We start from the raw sequence: 17737 nt of genomic DNA on the forward strand, positions 1-17737 counted from the left end.
AATGAGTGAATTTAACGTTTTAGTTAGATTATATCTGTTAGACTCTGTTGGTCAAGAGTATAGGCTTCATTTCAAAAAGACACACACATTCAAATGTTCATAGCAGCGCTGTCTACAACAGCCAGGACATGGAAGCAGCCTGAATGTCCATCGATAGATGATTGGATAAAGAAGATGTGGTGTATATACACAATGGAAAACTACTCAGCCACAAAAAAGAATGAAACAATGCCATTTGCAGCAGCATACAGCTAGAGATTATCATACTAAGTGAAGTAAGTCAGACAGAAAAAGACAAATACCATATGATATCCCTTACACGTGGAGTCTAGAAAAAAAACACAAATGAACTTATTTACAAAACAGAAATAGACTTACAGACATAGAAAACAAATTTATGGTTACCAAAGTAGAAACAGGATGGGAAGGGATAAATTTGGTGTTTGGGATTAGCAGATACAAACTACTATATACAGAATAGATAAACAAGAGGGTCCTACTGTACAGCACAGGGAACTATATTCAATAACTTATAGTAACTTATAATGAAAAAGAATCTAAGAAAGAATATATATGTGTGTGTGTATGTATATATGTGCGTGTGTGTGTGTGTGTGTGTGTGTGTATATATATAAAACTAAATCACTATTCTGTACACCAGAAACACAACATTATAAATCGACTATTCTTCAATTAAAAAAGAAAAGAGTGTGGGCTCTGAAGTCAGGCAGCTAGCTTTGAATTTCAGGTTGTCACTTCCTACCTGTGGAATCGTTGGCATATTACTTTTCTACCCAAGTCTGTTTCCTCACCTTTAAAATGGGGATAGTAACAACAATACCTCCCTCACAAGGCTGTTGTAAAATAGTAGCGTGTACAAAGAAACCTCTTAGAGTAGCACCTAACATAGTAATCAGACAACAGACATCATTTTCAGTGATGATGGTGGTGGTGATGGTGATGGTGGCTAAACTGACTTTTTCCCGAAGATTTCAAACTATTAAGCTGTAGAAATGTTATTACTTTTCCCTCTGATCTTCACCTTTTCACCTTCTTCCATATTTTTCTCTTAGGATAATAACCAAAATCCTAAACTGTCTTGAATTTTGGCAGGTTGTGAAGACTTTATTAGCTTTGTATTTGAATTTGGAAAGAGTTTATGTTCTATGCACCTGACTGAAGATGAAATTGCATTATTTTCTGCATTTGTCCTGATGTCAGCAGGTAAGATAACCAAATAAAATCGTTTTTAAATTGGTCCAGGTAAAGAATTTTTATAAGGCACATAACTTTCAATGGCTATGGAATATTCAGGGGGCCACCAAGAGAGGCTACCACCCTTATTAAATCTAATTTTAAGTTTTTCAAATAACAGCGCCCCCCCACCACACCACATACACACACACACACACAAACAAAAGCACATACACCATTTTGAGACGCCCTCATGCTATTCTGATCAACTCTTAAGAAATGAAAATTGAATGAAGCTCAGTCCACAGTTAACCTCCTGATACCAAGAGAAATAGTGCATTAGAGTAGGCTTACCCTTCTTAACACCAGTCTCCAAGATAACGTGGTTTTTAAAACATTCTGCTTTTTTCTTAAAATCCATTTGGATGTCATCCACAAGTTGATCTAGGTGTTCAACCAGCACTGCCTCTTGGGAATAATCAGCTTTGCAAATTTACTATCTCCTGTTTGGAATTCTTGGACATGAAGACTTTATCTTAAATTAACAACCCTTAAAATCATTTGGCATTCTCTTAACAATTTTGGTTGCCTTGGACTATAACGCAATACTCATATTTTCCAGAAAGGCTCGCAGGACTGATATGAGTATTTGATTCAGAAACTTAACCATTAGAAAGGCTTAAGGGGCCATGGTGATTTCATTTGCCCTCATGCAAGCATGACAGATTTAAATGGCTGTCCTTTTGGAAGGGGGCGAACTCTCCCTTACTTTAAATGTCAGTAAAAATGAAAAGGCTTAACACTCAGTTTTATAACTGTCATAGATCAGGTTTCCACTTCTTTAGGAGCAGATTTTGAACGAGGAGTGAAAGTGGGCTGTTAGTCCCTAACTCTGCATTGTGGTGTAATGATCTGCACCGAGGAGTCAGGAGGAATTGGGGGTTTCTGACACCATGTTGGCAGAATGCTAAGGGGTGTGGTTTTCTCATGTTTAGATCGCTCATGGCTGCAGGAAAAGGTAAAAATTGAAAAACTGCAACAGAAAATTCAGCTAGCTCTTCAGCACGTCCTACAGAAGAATCACCGAGAAGACGGAATACTAACAAAGGTGAGAGCCGAACGCTTGCCGTTGACACAGCCTGACTATCCCTTGTCACAGCTCACGCCAGCCACTCTTAGACGTCATCGACCAGCCCCAAAAGCATCAGTAAGCAACAGGGTACTGAAAAGAAAAGAAATGTCTCCATTTCAAAAAAATGATCTTGGGCCAAAATTCAGGTTAAATTCTGTTTATTATCATTGGTTATAGTGTCCTGGAATAATAGAGCAATGGCAGCAATATACAGTCTGGAAATCTTTTTTTTTAATATTTTTATTTATTTATTATTGTATTATTTAATTATTTTATTTTGTCGGGGCGTAAGAGGGGTGTAATTAGGTTTATTTATTTTTAGAGAAGGTACTGGGGATTGAACCCAGGACCTCATGCATGCTAAGCATGCTCTCTACCACTTGAGCTATACCCTCCCCTCTAGACAGTCTGGAAATCCTACACCTATTTCATCAAAGATGGGCAGAAAGCATAATTAATGTTCTCCCTTGATATGAACTAGAGAGTTTAGAATTTAAATCTTTGCGTTTAGAAGGAGGAGGTTATGAAGGACTAAAGCAATTAACCAAGATAACCATACATTCTAGTATTAGTTCTATTTCCATTAAATTCATTAGTAGTCAACAGTAAATGACTTCTGCATTTTCTTCATCAGTTTCTCATTACTACCCTGTATTCAAGGCATTAGGTTTCGTTTTTGCCAATTGTTATCTTTCACAATGAAAATATAATTAGGATGTCAGTTTAAAATATGCTAGAGGAGGGGTCTCTCACCATAGAGAGAACCTAACACATGGACAAGATGGATGCTGTGGGGAAGACGTTTCTTACAGGGGATTATTCTGGGTTGAGATCATTAGTTTGCACTGTACAGTGCTTTAGACTTTAAAAAGCACTTCTGCAAGCCATGTTATTATCCTCCACCCGTAAATGGTCAATGCTGGGACTTCCGCCAGACTTCCTGACTTTTTTTTTTTTTTCAATCATGTTCTTTTACTCAGACCTGGAATTGGTTTGTTACAGGCAGAGCTCTTTCTCAAAAAAAAAAACTTGTTATCATTGGAGTTGACTAGTACTCGTTTTGCATAAAATATGCAGGGGATGCCATCATCTCTGGTTGCAGTGACTTCAGCTACCCACGGGGCCCCCTTGCCCTCATCTCTGTCACATCTCTCCTTTCTCCCAAGGGGTAGAGGGCGAGGTTCAGGATGGTAGGGCAGAAAGTATGTTGGAATAGGAGGAGAAGGTGAGAGACTTGGGTTCTTTTGCTTATGAACATCTTTTCAAGTTACTCAATTATTTGCCTTCAAAATCATGTTTAATATATACCTAGTTTTCTGTGATGTGCCTACATCATCATTAATTTTTACCTTCCTTCTATTACTGGACGTTTAAGTTGCTTCAAGTGTGTTTCACCCTGATAAACAATGTTGGAAAGGTCGTCTAGATTCCCCGATGTTTGCTTCTCACGTCTCTTCTGTCCTGACCACCTGTCCTTTCTTCCACTTGCAGTTAATATGCAAGGTGTCTACGTTAAGAGCCTTATGTGGACGACACACAGAAAAGCTAATGGCGTTTAAAGCAATATACCCAGACATTGTGCGACTTCACTTTCCTCCGTTATACAAGGAGTTGTTCACTTCAGAATTTGAGCCAGCCATGCAGATCGATGGGTAAATGTATCACCTAAGCACTTCTAGAATGTCTGAAGTACAAACAATGAAAAGCAAACCCACCAACAAACAAATTAACCGAGACACTTTACATGGCCCTGCACAGACCTGGAGCGCCAACACATTGCACATCCTTTGGTGATCGGGGTCAGGCAAAGGAGGGGAAACAATGAAAACAAATAAAAGTTGAACTTGTTTTTCTCATGCATATGATTTCCATTATGCCTACAGATATGGACCCTTTTTCTGTCTTGACTTCTTGATCGTTGACCTCTGTTTACAACAGAAGGCGGGTACTAAAGTTGGAGGATGTCTTTTTCTCGTAGCTCACTGCCCACAGACTTTCTACAGAGTCACCAGTCTGTCCTAACAGCAGAGAGTCCAGCACTAATCGGTGACTGGCATGCATAGCGGAGGTGGCAGCATAACTTTGCACAACTTGCTCTTTGTCTCATGAAGGAAGTTTTTATTTTTTTCACCGATTATTGCCAGTCAGCAGGATGGCACGAAAAGGGTCCATAGCACTAGCAACAAATAGCATTATAATATATTACAGGGTAAATGGGCATGAAGACTATATATAGCTAAAAGAGATATTGTTTATATATTGTTTTAATTAATATAAAATGTAGTTACTGGTGTAGCTTTTCCTGTTGAATTGATAAGGCACTTTCATTTTGCACCTTTTTTCTTTAAATTAAATGCTAGCGTGTTCACTGTTGTGTCGCATGTGCACCAGAAACACAAGTTTAACTGAGAAGGCTTGGAAGGTACGTCGGGAGGTTTTTATGCTGCTGTTTACACAATGACTTTTAAAGGACTGGCTGGTCATATCTAGAAATCACGCTGTTGGATTTTTTTTTTTAAGATAGGAATTTGGACTTAGAGCTCTCCCTAAATTGTACTTTGCTTTTTGGGAAGTTTAGGGATAGATGTGTTTACGCTTCATACAAAGTTGAAGGATGGATCAGTGCCGGGGATTTACGCCCTCACGCACATTATTTTTTTAAAAGCTTTTTAAAATGCCGCCTCGTGGTGGCCGGGGAGGAGAGGCTCATTTTGCACCATTCAGTAGTTACACAGGCTCAGTCTCAACTTGGAATTCTTATGCTTTGAGATCAGATTAGTAACCAGAATATTTATCGGAATCTAGCTTTTCTTAGAAGAAAGACCCAAAGATTATGTCAGGAGCAAGTGCACACTCCCCACGTGAAGACATGAAGCATTTACTTGTGAATGTTCATGGTCTTGGTATAATCCAGAAACCCTGAGAGTTTATCTCAGAGCGGACTATTGCTAGACTGACCGCCTCTCGATGGGATAATTCTGGAATACCGCTCTCCATATTTCACGGCCAGTGGAGAGGGAGACAATGGAGGCCTATGATGTTGAACCAGTTTCTCTTATTTAAATATCAGATATCTTAAACCTTTAAAGTGAAGTTGATGCAAGCTGCAAACATTTACTTTTATATTTATCTTCACTAGAAAACTGTGGACTGTAATTTATTTTATTAAATATTTAGAAGATTGTTTGGCTTTTGTGTTCAGGTAAGAAATATCGAGTTGTTTTTGTTTAATTTCGTGGGTTTAGTTTTTTTTTTAAACAATTCCCAGTGGGGAAATGGAGAAGAAACAGTCTGATAGACAAGTGTGCATATTTTAAAAATAAGTGACCTTCAGGAACGTAGGCGTTTCGATGATGGTTTTAGTCACCCTTGGGGTGGGATTCAAACTTCTGGTCTGACATCAAAGACCATGTTTGTACAGAAAAGAGACCACCTTCCCGTAAAGGTGGGAGTTTGCAAGCAGCCCTTTACAGGGAAGGAAGTGTCTCCTCTCCCGCCAGGGTCCCTCCTGAATCTTCCCGCAGGAATTCAACTCCTGACGCTGTACTGGGTCCCCAAGTACGGGCGTCCCAGAGCCCTCGCTCTGCGTTTAACTCCACTGACTTTCTGAATTGTTTCCTGAGGGCCTTGGGAAAGGGGAAGGGAGTGTTCACACAGAAATGTGTATGAAGCCTAAATAACATCTAAAAACAATTTTTTTTTCAAAAATATAGTAAGAGTTTAACCAGAAATAGAAGATGAGGGTAATATTTACTTAAACTTCTTACAAGCGTGTAAAACTTTATGTGAGTGTTTATATAGAGAGGTAGCTATCAGCATATAGTATTTATATTTGGGCAAGAAGGGTTGAATCAGATTTTTAATTTAAATAAGCGTAGTTCCTATAAAGATCAATAGTATTTATACTCTGCAAAGAGTACCAAGTTTAGTTCAGTTATTTATTTCTCCATTTTTTTACCCCTGTTGTTTCTCCTTTGTGGGGGAAATGGTGTGTTTCTATTTTGGTTTTCTTTTGTTTTTTGTTTTTGTTTGTCATTCTGACTCACTAAATTGGGGGATGGTTTTATTAAAGTATATTAACTTCTTTTTAACCAAAGCTTTCTGAATATGACCAGCCTCAGGTGCTAGCTAGCGCATTAAAGAGCAACTAAACCTAATTCCAGTGTCCACTTGTGAAATGATGAGCGCTGATTGAACTTCTCTAAGGGTGAGAGAGAACGCAATGTTGATCTTAAATTTTCCCAGAAAGGATTTTGCATGTACCCAATGCAAAAAAAAAAAAAAAAAAAAGATGCTCTAATCTCAGTAATAGTCACACCATGGTGACATTGCTTTTGGAGTAAACCAAGATACGTTGACATGATGCTGCTACTAGGTCTTCCGGAAAGAAAAACAGGGTGTGGACTTTGAGAGCAAAGTACATCGACAGTGTAGGGACAGAATAATAGAGGCGGGCTTGGTGAAACGTGGGAACAACTGGTATTTGGAACGAGGTTGGGATCTGAAGTTAAACAACAATTTCGGTTGAAAAAATTATGAAGTACAGAAAAGGATGTGAAAACCTTTGTATTTTTATTTTCTTATTATAGAAACACCTCTGTGATGACACAAACTACTTGGCGATACAGAACAATTGTTCTTAATAGTTCTTATAATTAAAACTGCCTAAACTTAGATGTCCGATAGGCTTTTAAAGATTGGAATCACATCATTGTTATTCCGGCTACTATAATGCCTTTTATACAAATTTTTTTACATAGGGTAAATAAGGCTTTTATATAAAGCCTGCATACCTTCAGTTACAATGGTATCCAGATGGTTGCGTTATATTGTGAAGAACCTGGCCTTGGTCACAATGAAAACAAAAGTGCAGAAGAAAGTGCTTTTGGGGACAGTTTGCAAATTGTGGTAAAGCTCTGGTTTTTTTTTTTTTTAAGTGTTCAGCATCCTAATTTGCGTTAAAGCTATGGATTTTTATTTTTTCAGTCTTCAGCATCCTAATTCACCCTTTCTAACTTAAGGAAAACATGACTTAAGACACTGCTTCTAAGTTTGGTTGTTCTTTATAGTGTGGATACTCAGATCTCTGAGCGTATGGGGGTGGGCTGAGGGTCAGGTGAGGAGGGAGTGTGCGTGCGTGTGTGTGGTTTTCATGTGTATGATGGTGTGTGTGTGTGTCGGACCGCTTCTAGGCTACTAAGTGTCAATGGAAAAGAAAATGTATTCAAAATACTTAAATCAAGACTAGAAGATGGGAAAAAAAAAAAGATTTATTCTATACAAAGCCTTGTCTGGACCACTTTAGAGAGACTTCTATTTTTTTAACCCTTCTATAAATATTTGATGGCACTTGAAATATTCCTGCAATAAAATGTGATTTGTGTAAAGAAAAAAAAAACAGATTTTGTAATGTGAAACAAAGAAAGAAAGTAATGTAATTTTCTAAAAAAAAAAATACAAACAAACAAACTTTGTATTATTTTCTTGATGGAATTTGTCTATCTGTCTTTGGAAAACTTTTTATTTCATTGAATGTGCCATAGTCGAAGTATGTGTTTTTCGTTTTAGACTAAAGGAATCGCTGTTTGTGTTCCGACATTCCAAAATGCAAAGCACCCTAGTAGAATCTTTGATGAAAAGGTTTAAGTAGGATGTAAGCTTCTCTCCTTGTTGCTTTTTTGCACATGTCCTTCATTCCTCTCTAGTGCAATATGTACATAGAGCACTTGCGGGTGTACCTTGATCCCTCAGGGAAAAATACATATTTGTACAGTTTTTTTTTTTTTTTTGGTTTGGTTTTTGTTTGATTTTGTTGGGGGTTTTTTTTGTTTTGTTTTGGTTTGGTTTGGTTTGTTTTCCTTTTGTTTTTGGCTAAGGAATGTCGATTGAATCACTTGTAATTGTTGAGGGGCAGCCAGATAATAATCCTAAAGCCACTGTTTCCAACATTGATTGTTTAAATCATGTGTCCTTCCAGTGCTATGAAGATTAATAATAATAAAAAGTTATTTTCTGACAGTTCTTTGTGCTGATTGGTGAAAAAAAGAAAGGGTAAATAAGCACCTTATGATTGACTTACTGTGAATGACAATCCATCTTGAGATCAACACTAGAAGCCCTATCATTTTGGAGTTGGGGTTAAGAGTCAGAAACAATGTGCTCAGGGATCTTCTAAAACTCTTAAAAACAGGGTGGCCAGTACTACTGGGACAAAATTGTGTTTTTTATTGTTAATAATAATGATAATACTATCCCTCCAAGGCACAAATGAACTGTGTAGAGCTGCGTGTGTGTAGTGTGTGTGTAAACTATTCACTATTGTCTCGTTTTGTTCAGTTCAAAATGTATATGTTCTTCAGTCTTGTGTGCTTAAAAACACTGAGTAACTTCCAAAGCAGTACAAGGCGATGCCAGCATGTTCAAAAGATAAACTAATAGATAATATACCTACAGAGACTTCAAAGTATGGTCCTGCATACTCCACTTACTATTTCTCTACTAATTAAAATATTCATGATAAATATACTTACAGCATTATATATTAAAAACTACTTCAAATTCTACATAACATGGATAAAAATTTTAAAAGCCAGTAATGAGATGAGAGCCCTGCCCATCAGTGAAATGAGAGAGGGAAAAGGTGAAACTTTTCTTTTCCCCAAATACCAGCAAATAATTCCTTTTTTCACAATGTTCTCCTCTAGAAACAAACCAAAAACTCCCTTTATGTCACACAATTCTTCTACATTTGTAGTTTTTATCTGTTGAATTAATACAAGAGTTAATGTTTAAAGACACGCAGGACTCACATGAGCCAGCTTTTAGTGTTATATTTTACATTTTTTTGAAATATTTTGAAAGTACTATTTCCATATATTACTTTCCGTAAGGTTAGTGAATCTCAGTTGGCTTTGATTCTTCCACACCTGGAATATACATTCAGAAGAAGCTTTACAGTTTTCTTACTACCACTGAAGAGCATAATCTGGAATAACTTTCCATGTCGTTTAGCTAAAAAAGTAAACCTTTACCTTATTGTTTTTGACAATAAAGACTATGGAAAATGGCCGATATCTCTCTCTCCCTCTCCCCACACATGTATATGCATACACACACAGAGGTTGTTGACATGTTTACCTATTGTAACATTTTGTTGCCACTTCTTTCTTATAAAGATACGACACAGCAGAAGCCCACAGAAGCAACTTTATATTATGGATTAGATAGTATGCCCAGAAATTCAAGGGCAACAGTGAATCATCTCTTGCCAAGAGTCTACAATACAGGTCTTCACTGCATTCTCAGAACACTAGTATTATTAGAGAGGTTCCACCAAATATGATTAAAGAGACCTTCCTTTTATTGTTTATTCTTAAGAAATTAGAAGGCTGGCAAGCAATGGCTTTACAAAGCAGCTGGTTTCACTTCTGGGTCTGTTTGCTTGTTCGGATAAGTAAGATCATTTTTGTCTGGCTCTCAGAACAATTTCTGAAATAATCCAGAAGCCTGGCTTCATATCACAGAAACATCGTAAATGGGGGAGACTCCATGTTGAACCAGACCCTCAGAACTTAGAGCAATAAACACATTCAGTCATTTTATTTATTTATTTATAAATGAATGACAGAACATTCAATCCAAATAGGAACGATGTTTTTTTCAGCGATGCAACTTGACATGGAGTCTTGTGTTAAGAAAATGAACATGAGGTTTTAAGTAGATGCCTAGAAAATCTATGTTGGCTGTTTAGTCTATTTGCCACCTTAGTGATATGACTCATCTTTTTCTTTTTTCTTTCTGAGAACTGACGAAAGATGGCTTGCTATTAGCTTTGACACGCTGCACGTGCCATTATGTTGTTCTCCAAGAGCAATTTAATTCTCTCCTGTGTTTGTGTGCGATTCCTTTCTCACTCATTATTACTTTGATGTGGATGAATACTGTTTCTAGGAACTTGGTTATCATTGAACAGATTGCATATGTAAATGCAGATAATTCTTGAGCAATATAGTGAATATGATTTCACACACAAAAAAATAAAATCCGTATGTACTGTACACATCTTCCTGAATCCAAAATTCTCTTCTTATCTATGATGGTTTGAAATTTCATATACAACAGTGGTAAATCTTTAAACATTAGGACATTAGCTGGCTGCTTCTTTAAATGTTCCTGTATTGTCCGCCTGCTCCTTTTGTGGAGATGTGTTTTTGTATTGGATGTTTGGGCCAATGGGAGGCTTCAAGCTACAACATATTTTCCCAGTTTAAATATATTTAACATATGACAAACCCCAGACAAGGCTTTTAATATGTATAAAGAACTGCAGTGTTAGGTGGTTTATTTGCAAACCGTTTTCAATGTTGTCCATTTTTATGGCACCTTTAACAATATTCTTGTTTCCAAAGTACAAAAAAAAAATAGGTTAAATAATCTAGCCATAACTGAATGTCAAGCAATAAAACATGACTTTTGTGCATAGACTTAAAAAAATACAAATTTTAGACATCTGCATGTAAATGCAATCTCTTGTTTACTGCTTTCTTCAACTTGAGCAATTGATTCCTTATTTACTATTAACTTAAGAACTTGTAATGGCCTGTAAACATTTTCTCTCTTACTCTTCTTTCAAATTTACCTTCGTCCCTGCTTTTGAGTCATAATATTTAATGTTGTTCTGCACATCTCTATACAGTTAACTTTTTGGCTTTCATTCTGTATAGATAAGAAAATGTTATATTATAAACAGCCTACTCAGTGCAAATATTTATCTGTTTATCAAATCCACAATATGCTGTATAATACTGGTTTTACTATATAATCTATTTTAGACATAGCTGTTTAGAACTAGAGTGTGCTATTTTTGTGTTTTTCTGATGTGTGGTGCTAGATAAGTTACTTTTGTGAACAACAAAAAAACCCTTTTATTCCTAGACAATACCACCTTTGGGTCTTGTTAATTTCACTGAGTATAACTATATATTTGTATATATATACATATATATATATCTACCTGTGCCCAACTGGCAGCTGTATCAGAGTGCTGGATTTGGGACATGCTTTTCTCTTTAAATACATAATATCATTATATAAATTATTCTAGAGTGTATTTAATTAGGATAAAATTACTTCCTTAGTATGGATATTTGACATCTATAGGGTGAATTTGTTTATAAATATGGATCTATGAAAACTTATTAGCATTTACTTTATGTTTGCTACTTGGCTTTATACCGTATCTCCTGAGCTGAGAAATAATTTGCCAGGCCTTCAAGCTCCTAAAGAAACACTCTAGTTTAACGGAGTGGTTTTTTTTTTTTTTTCTTACTAAGGAATTATATTATTGGCACCTGACAGAGCTGTGTACTTAGCTCCTATTATAGACAATAGGTACTTATTTAAAATCTCCTTGGTGGCTTGATGGCAGAATAAACCCTTCCCCTCCTACCTGAGCCATGAGAAATATAGAGACGTCCGCTGTCACGGTGGAACGTGGGCCATAAGCAAATTTGACGAGGGATGTTCTGTGTGACTATAACCTCAACCAGTTCCATGAACTGAGTGAAGGACTTTCCTTTTTAAAGTCATTTAATAATGAGCTTAGTTAAACTCTTTCACCCATTCTCCCGAGACCTATCGGCATTGTTAAAAGTCAAAGTATATCAAATATCTAACTAAGGACGTAGTTGACCTTATTAAATATTGGTTAGAATTGTTCTGTACTATTACTGAATTTGTAAGATCTTTAGCAAAGATTTTTGAGCAATTTATAAATACAGAGCAAATGTTTCTGTTTACTGCACTTTTTGTAATTGAAGGTGATAAATTCTCAAGCCATGGTTATTGGCTTCCATGCACTGAATATTTGCCCACAATTCTAGACATTTTCCATTTTTATGGAAGAGTTGCTGTTACCTTAATTATAAATGCAATCATGTGGTTAATGAGAGCTAATGCTAATAGTTAACCTTTTAAAGTGAATTGGCTACCGTTTAGGGAGACATCTCCTTTAATACAAATCATGTCATTCCTTATTGCTTCGCTTAGAAAGGGATTGAAATCTTTTTTTTTTTTAGCACCATTTAGTATCCTTAGCTTCCCGAGGATGGTGATTATATCTCTTTGTGTCTGCACAATGGCCAGCACATGTCAGCATTTGCGAATTGTTAAATGACATCAAGTGTGCCCCAATTCAAACTGTTTTCCTGGGTTGTTTCGGTAAATTTACAAAGTATGCCAAGCCTTATGGTTAATGTTTTCTTCTAAAACTGAGTATGAAAGCCACATTTTAAAAGACCACATGAAATGCTGATTCTAATTGTGTGTAGGTCTTGAGGATTAAGCACACAAATTTCACAAAACTCTGTGAGTAACAAACTCAGCCTTCTGTAAATATACATGCCAGTTTGGAAACAGTAATACTGTACCTATGAATATATGCTGTCTGTTTTGTGTACAGTATGTAAAAACTACTTTTCTGCCACACTAAAAAAATGCAAGCCATTTATGGGAATCCTAAAAATAGTATTGTACTAAAACTTTGCTAATGATCTTTATTAGAGATCATCCAACTTTTCACATACATTGGGTTTTCTTTTCAATTCACTCTTACAGTAGTCTGCTTATTTCCAGCTGTTTGTTATTTTATTGAGTCCTGAATTTAAAAAAAAATATTTTGATTCATTTTGTAAATACAAGCTGTAAAAAAAAAGAGAGATTTAATGTTGTCTTTTAAATACTCCGATTTTCATTCTAATATGAATGTTGTTATATTGTACTTAGAAACTGTACCTTTAATATTACATTACCTTTATTAAAAGTGCATTGAACACATCAATTTTAGATGTGCTTTATGTACTGTTATCCTATAATAAAATTTCAGCTTCTAATGGAACACTTGCCTTGTTTTCCTTCTTTTTTCTTGGTTCTCGAGTTGCATTGCACAGCGTTTTCTAGCTTACATCTTGTCTCCAGAAAACCTTGCTACTCAAAGTGTGGTCCACAGACCAGTAGCACTGGCATCACCTGCGACGGTGACCTTGTTAGAAATGCACAAATCCCAGGCACCACCCCTGACCTGCTAAATCAGAATGTGCATTTTTACAAGATCCCCCAGGTGACTGGTCTGCATATCAAGGTTTGAGAAGCATGGGTCTGTAGTGTAGTACTTAAAAAAAAATCATTCATTTCTATTTTGCAGGAGAAAAAAACCTATACAAGGATCAAGCCACCCTCTGATCAGGAAAGGCAAAGAAAGAAATTTTAACTGGCGAAGTAACGTCTGTTGATTGGTAGTAGCTGCCAGCAATGCAGAATTGAGAATTCTGAGGCTGTCTCCTGACTCAAAGGAGAAGGGTGCTCTGACCAACCATTGGGGATATCTGCCCTGAGGGTAGAAGGGGAGAAATCCTGAACGCACACCATGTCATCTTTGCTTTAGAAATCATTACAGTGAAATGTCAGAAGGATGCCGAAGACTTTAATGATGCCAGAGACTTTTAAAAATCTGACTTCGCCTGGGCTATCATTGCCCCATCCCAGCCCCACCCCTTCTCCAGAGTAGATCAGATAGGAGTAAACCAATAAAAGTTAACATCAGTTAAATAGCACACCATTTCAGCCATGCCAAACCTCCTTGTAAATAATTTTCCAAGTAATCTCGACACTCAAATGATGAAATGTTCTGAAGTCAGAATAAAGGCAACAGAGTTGGCCTTTTCCTCTGCCCGCATTCTACAATACCTAAGCGTCTCTGGCACTTAGTAAAATACATATTTGAAATATCCCCCAAAATTGCTGCGTATAACAAACATCATGAAACACACTGCTGGATCCTCAGCATTTCTGAAGGCAAGCCGAGACTCCCAGTGGTGCCAGAAGCCTCTTGCAAGGTCAACAGGCACTCCATCCCTTCCCTGAACCACTGGTTGTGAGCTGGAGGAAAATGCTGTGTTTTTTTTTTTCCTATCGTCATTTATCTCTGATGTTGTAAGGAGCTAACATACTGATCTTTGTGCACTTACTTTTTTTTTAAATTTTTCCCATTTTAAAATTGAAGTATAGATGATTTACAACGTTCTATTAGTTTCTGGTATACAGCATAGGCATTCAGAGATAGATAGATATATATATATATACATATATATATATACATATATATATATATTCTTTTTCCCTGCAGGTTATTACAAGCCATTGAATATAGTTCCCTGTGCTGTGCTGTAGGACCTTGTTGTTTATCTATTCTGTACACAGTAGTTTGTATCTGCCGATCCCAAACTCCCAATTTATCCCTCCCACCCCTCTCCCCACCCCTCTCCCCACCCCATAACCATAAGTTTGTTTTCTATGTCGATTAGTCTCTGTTTTGTAAATAAGTTCATTTGTGTCATTTTTTTATCGTCCACATATAAGTGATATCATATGAACTTTGTCTTTCTCTGACTGACTTACTTCACTTAGTATGATAATCTCTAGGTCCATCCACGTTGTGCATTTAATTCGATCTTGAATTTTTCTTTTCTCCTTTGAAGGGGAAATACTGACTCTAGTAAAATATAGTTATGTTTCAGTAATCTGCTATTTAACTGCTTGATAGACTTCTCAAACAGTATTTTTAATTCCAGAATTACTTCTTTGTGGGGGAGAAGTTGCTTCAACTATTCATTGTTCTGTGCTTAGAGAGGAAAAATTAATTTTAGTATTAGCCCCACTCAAAATTAATTATGATTGTCACCTCCTAGCAAGTCTCACATCCACCTACTACCATTCTTTTTTTATCCCTCCAATAAAATACACACTGTATTCTAACAAACAGAAATGACTGTTCAGTTGTGTGCTTGGAATTCTCTCTCTCATCAACCACTCTCCGTGGAAGAGTTCGGTGTTCCCTATAAAAGACCAGCATTCAGATGAAGTTATTTCTGGATCTTTTTTTAGCCCAGGGAATATGTTATACAGAATACAACAAAATATGCTTTAGAAAATATTGTCTTCCAAGTAGAAAACTTTGAAAACTTTGTAGTCATTCTGTTGTGACACAGCGTACCCTAGACACAGCATAGCTAGTATTTTTCTGGTTTTCAAGAGAAGTAATTCCCTCCCCGCTTGAAATATCATTTACTGGTGAAAAATCCGATTGGAACAAACCTCTACTGGCAACAGTATTTCGGCCACTAGTTTCTGAATCGATTAGTAGATTGAAACCTCTTTGCTAGAGGGCTATTTCTGGATTCTTATTTTGAAAGGAACTTATGGATGATTGTAAATTCATGAAGCAACTTCCTGAGTGAAGAAGTTACCAACTATAAATTCTCCAAGGCCAAGTTCACCCCAAATCAAGCCAAGGAAGCTCATTAGCTGAGGGGTAGGAAAATAACTTGGCACTGATTAAAAAAAAAATAGATGATCTTGCACATTTCTCTGTCTTGATTTGGTCTACAAGAAGAAATAAACATCTAACAACTCTGATAACCTCATTTAACCAGGTGCTTGCAGTTTTCAAAGTTCTTTTTGGAATTTTGGTCCAACAAAACATTTTATAGACTCAAAATAAGTACTGTTACAAATTCTTTCAAAACGATACTGGCTTTTCATTTAACTTACAAATTTGTTTGTTTCTCATTTTAGCAGAAACAGAAACCAGATCTTTCTTCTGCTTGAATACCCACAGAATAAAATGGAACAATCTCTTTGAAAAACAGTTTGGCAGCATCTTAAATAGTGGAACATAAACTTACTATTCAACTCAACAATTCTATTCCTAAGTATCTGCCCAAGGGAAATGAAAACACAAAGTTCACACAAAGACTCGTATACAAATGTTCGTAACAATATTACTCATAGCGAAAAAGTGAAAACCATCTAATGTCCATTGAGTGTTGAATGGATAAACAAAATGGGGCATAATCACAAATGTGCTACTATTCAGCAAAAAACAAAAACAAAAAACAACTACTAATACTTGCTACTACATGGATGGTCCTCAGAAATGGATGATCGCCTAGGAGAAAGAACCCAGATGCAAAAGACTGTATCTCGTATCATTTCACTTGCATGGTATATCCAGAAAAGGCAAGTCTGGAGAATCACAAAGCAGCTTAGTATTTGCCTGAAGTTGGTGGTGGGAAGAAAGATTAACTGCAAATGAGTACGTTAGATTTTTCAGGACAATGGAAATGTTCTAAAACTTGTAGTGTTGCTGGTTGCAAAACTGTACATTTACTAAAAATCGGTGAATAACTAAAATGGGTGAATTTTATAGTACATAGATTACACCTCAATAAAGCTATTTTACACACACACACACACACACACACACACTGGTTTCTCTATCACCCAGAGAAAACATTCCAAACTTTCAAGCTCTCTAGCACAGCATGAAGACTCTCTCTGGCCCCCAGTCCAATTGCCTTCATTTCCCCTAGCCAACAATACAGTAGCTTTCCCCCTTCCCCACAACATGCATCACACTTCTGCGCTTTTCACTCCCACTAAATCACAGCCCTTTCTTAACCCAGTGAACTCCTACTCATCCTTCAAGACCCAACGTAAATTAAATTTCCTCTCTGAGGTAGTCTCGAAACTGTCTCAGTGAGAATGGTGTCATTCTTTATGGTGTATAATATGCATGTCTATGTGTTGTCAACTTAAATAAAAACACACAACATGAACGCTGTAAGTTTCAGTTTTACTTAGGGCCTTACTGAGGAGTATAGCTCAGAAGACAGCCTCTCAGATAGCTCTGAGGAACTGCTCCAAAGAGGTAAGGGGGAGGCCAGTATACATGTGATTCTGGTGAAGGGGGTACCTATAACCAGACACACATCTCAGGAGAAGGTTGCTGCTAGTCAGGAGGAACAGATATTTCAGTTAATGATTTTAGTGCTTTTCTAAGTATGGGAGGATGCCAGAATCCAGGTTCATAAAAAATCTCTCTTGCAAATATCTATCTAAATGCCAGTCGTGCGAGTTTTTCCAGAGGACACAGTGTCTCATTTCTGTTCTCTGTCCTGAACTCCTTTCCGGGTGTATTTAAAGGTCAGTGTTTGCAGCGGCTAATGACTTGTAGAGCCAGATGGCAAGTGACATTCTTTAGTTAGCAGTGCATTATTACTTATTTATATTACAATCATCTGTTAACAATGCCGCCCCCCACTGTGGGTTGTTGGGTTTATTTGCTTATTTGTTTGTTTTTGACATAAAAGTATATACTAACATCCAGTATTTTTTGAGCATTTACCCGTGGCTGTGCACTTTTTACATACTACTTCTAATCCTCACAACAAACCTGTAGGTGAGACGTTACCTCACCCATTACCCAGATGAGGAAACTGAGGCACCACATGTCTAAGATCACATCTTCAGTAAGCAGGAAAATTGAGATACAAACCCATACTGGCTGGACTCCAA

General features: G+C 36.8%; 1 protein-coding gene across 1 annotated transcript in view; it reads left to right on the forward strand.

The window, feature by feature from the left end:
* RORA (RAR related orphan receptor A) overlaps positions 1 to 13220 on the forward strand; it is a 96325-nt gene extending 83105 nt beyond the window's left edge. The window contains exons 8-10 of the mRNA XM_072962307.1: positions 1114 to 1224; positions 2190 to 2302; positions 3818 to 13220. Of these exons, the coding sequence (XP_072818408.1) occupies positions 1114 to 1224; positions 2190 to 2302; positions 3818 to 3982 (389 nt within the window). The 3' untranslated portion in view covers positions 3983 to 13220. The remainder of the gene's footprint in view (positions 1 to 1113; positions 1225 to 2189; positions 2303 to 3817) is intronic.
* The last annotated feature ends 4517 nt before the right edge of the window (positions 13221 to 17737 follow it).

Source organism: Vicugna pacos, chromosome 6 (genome assembly GCF_048564905.1).
Source record: "Vicugna pacos chromosome 6, VicPac4, whole genome shotgun sequence".
NCBI lineage: Eukaryota > Metazoa > Chordata > Mammalia > Artiodactyla > Camelidae > Vicugna > Vicugna pacos.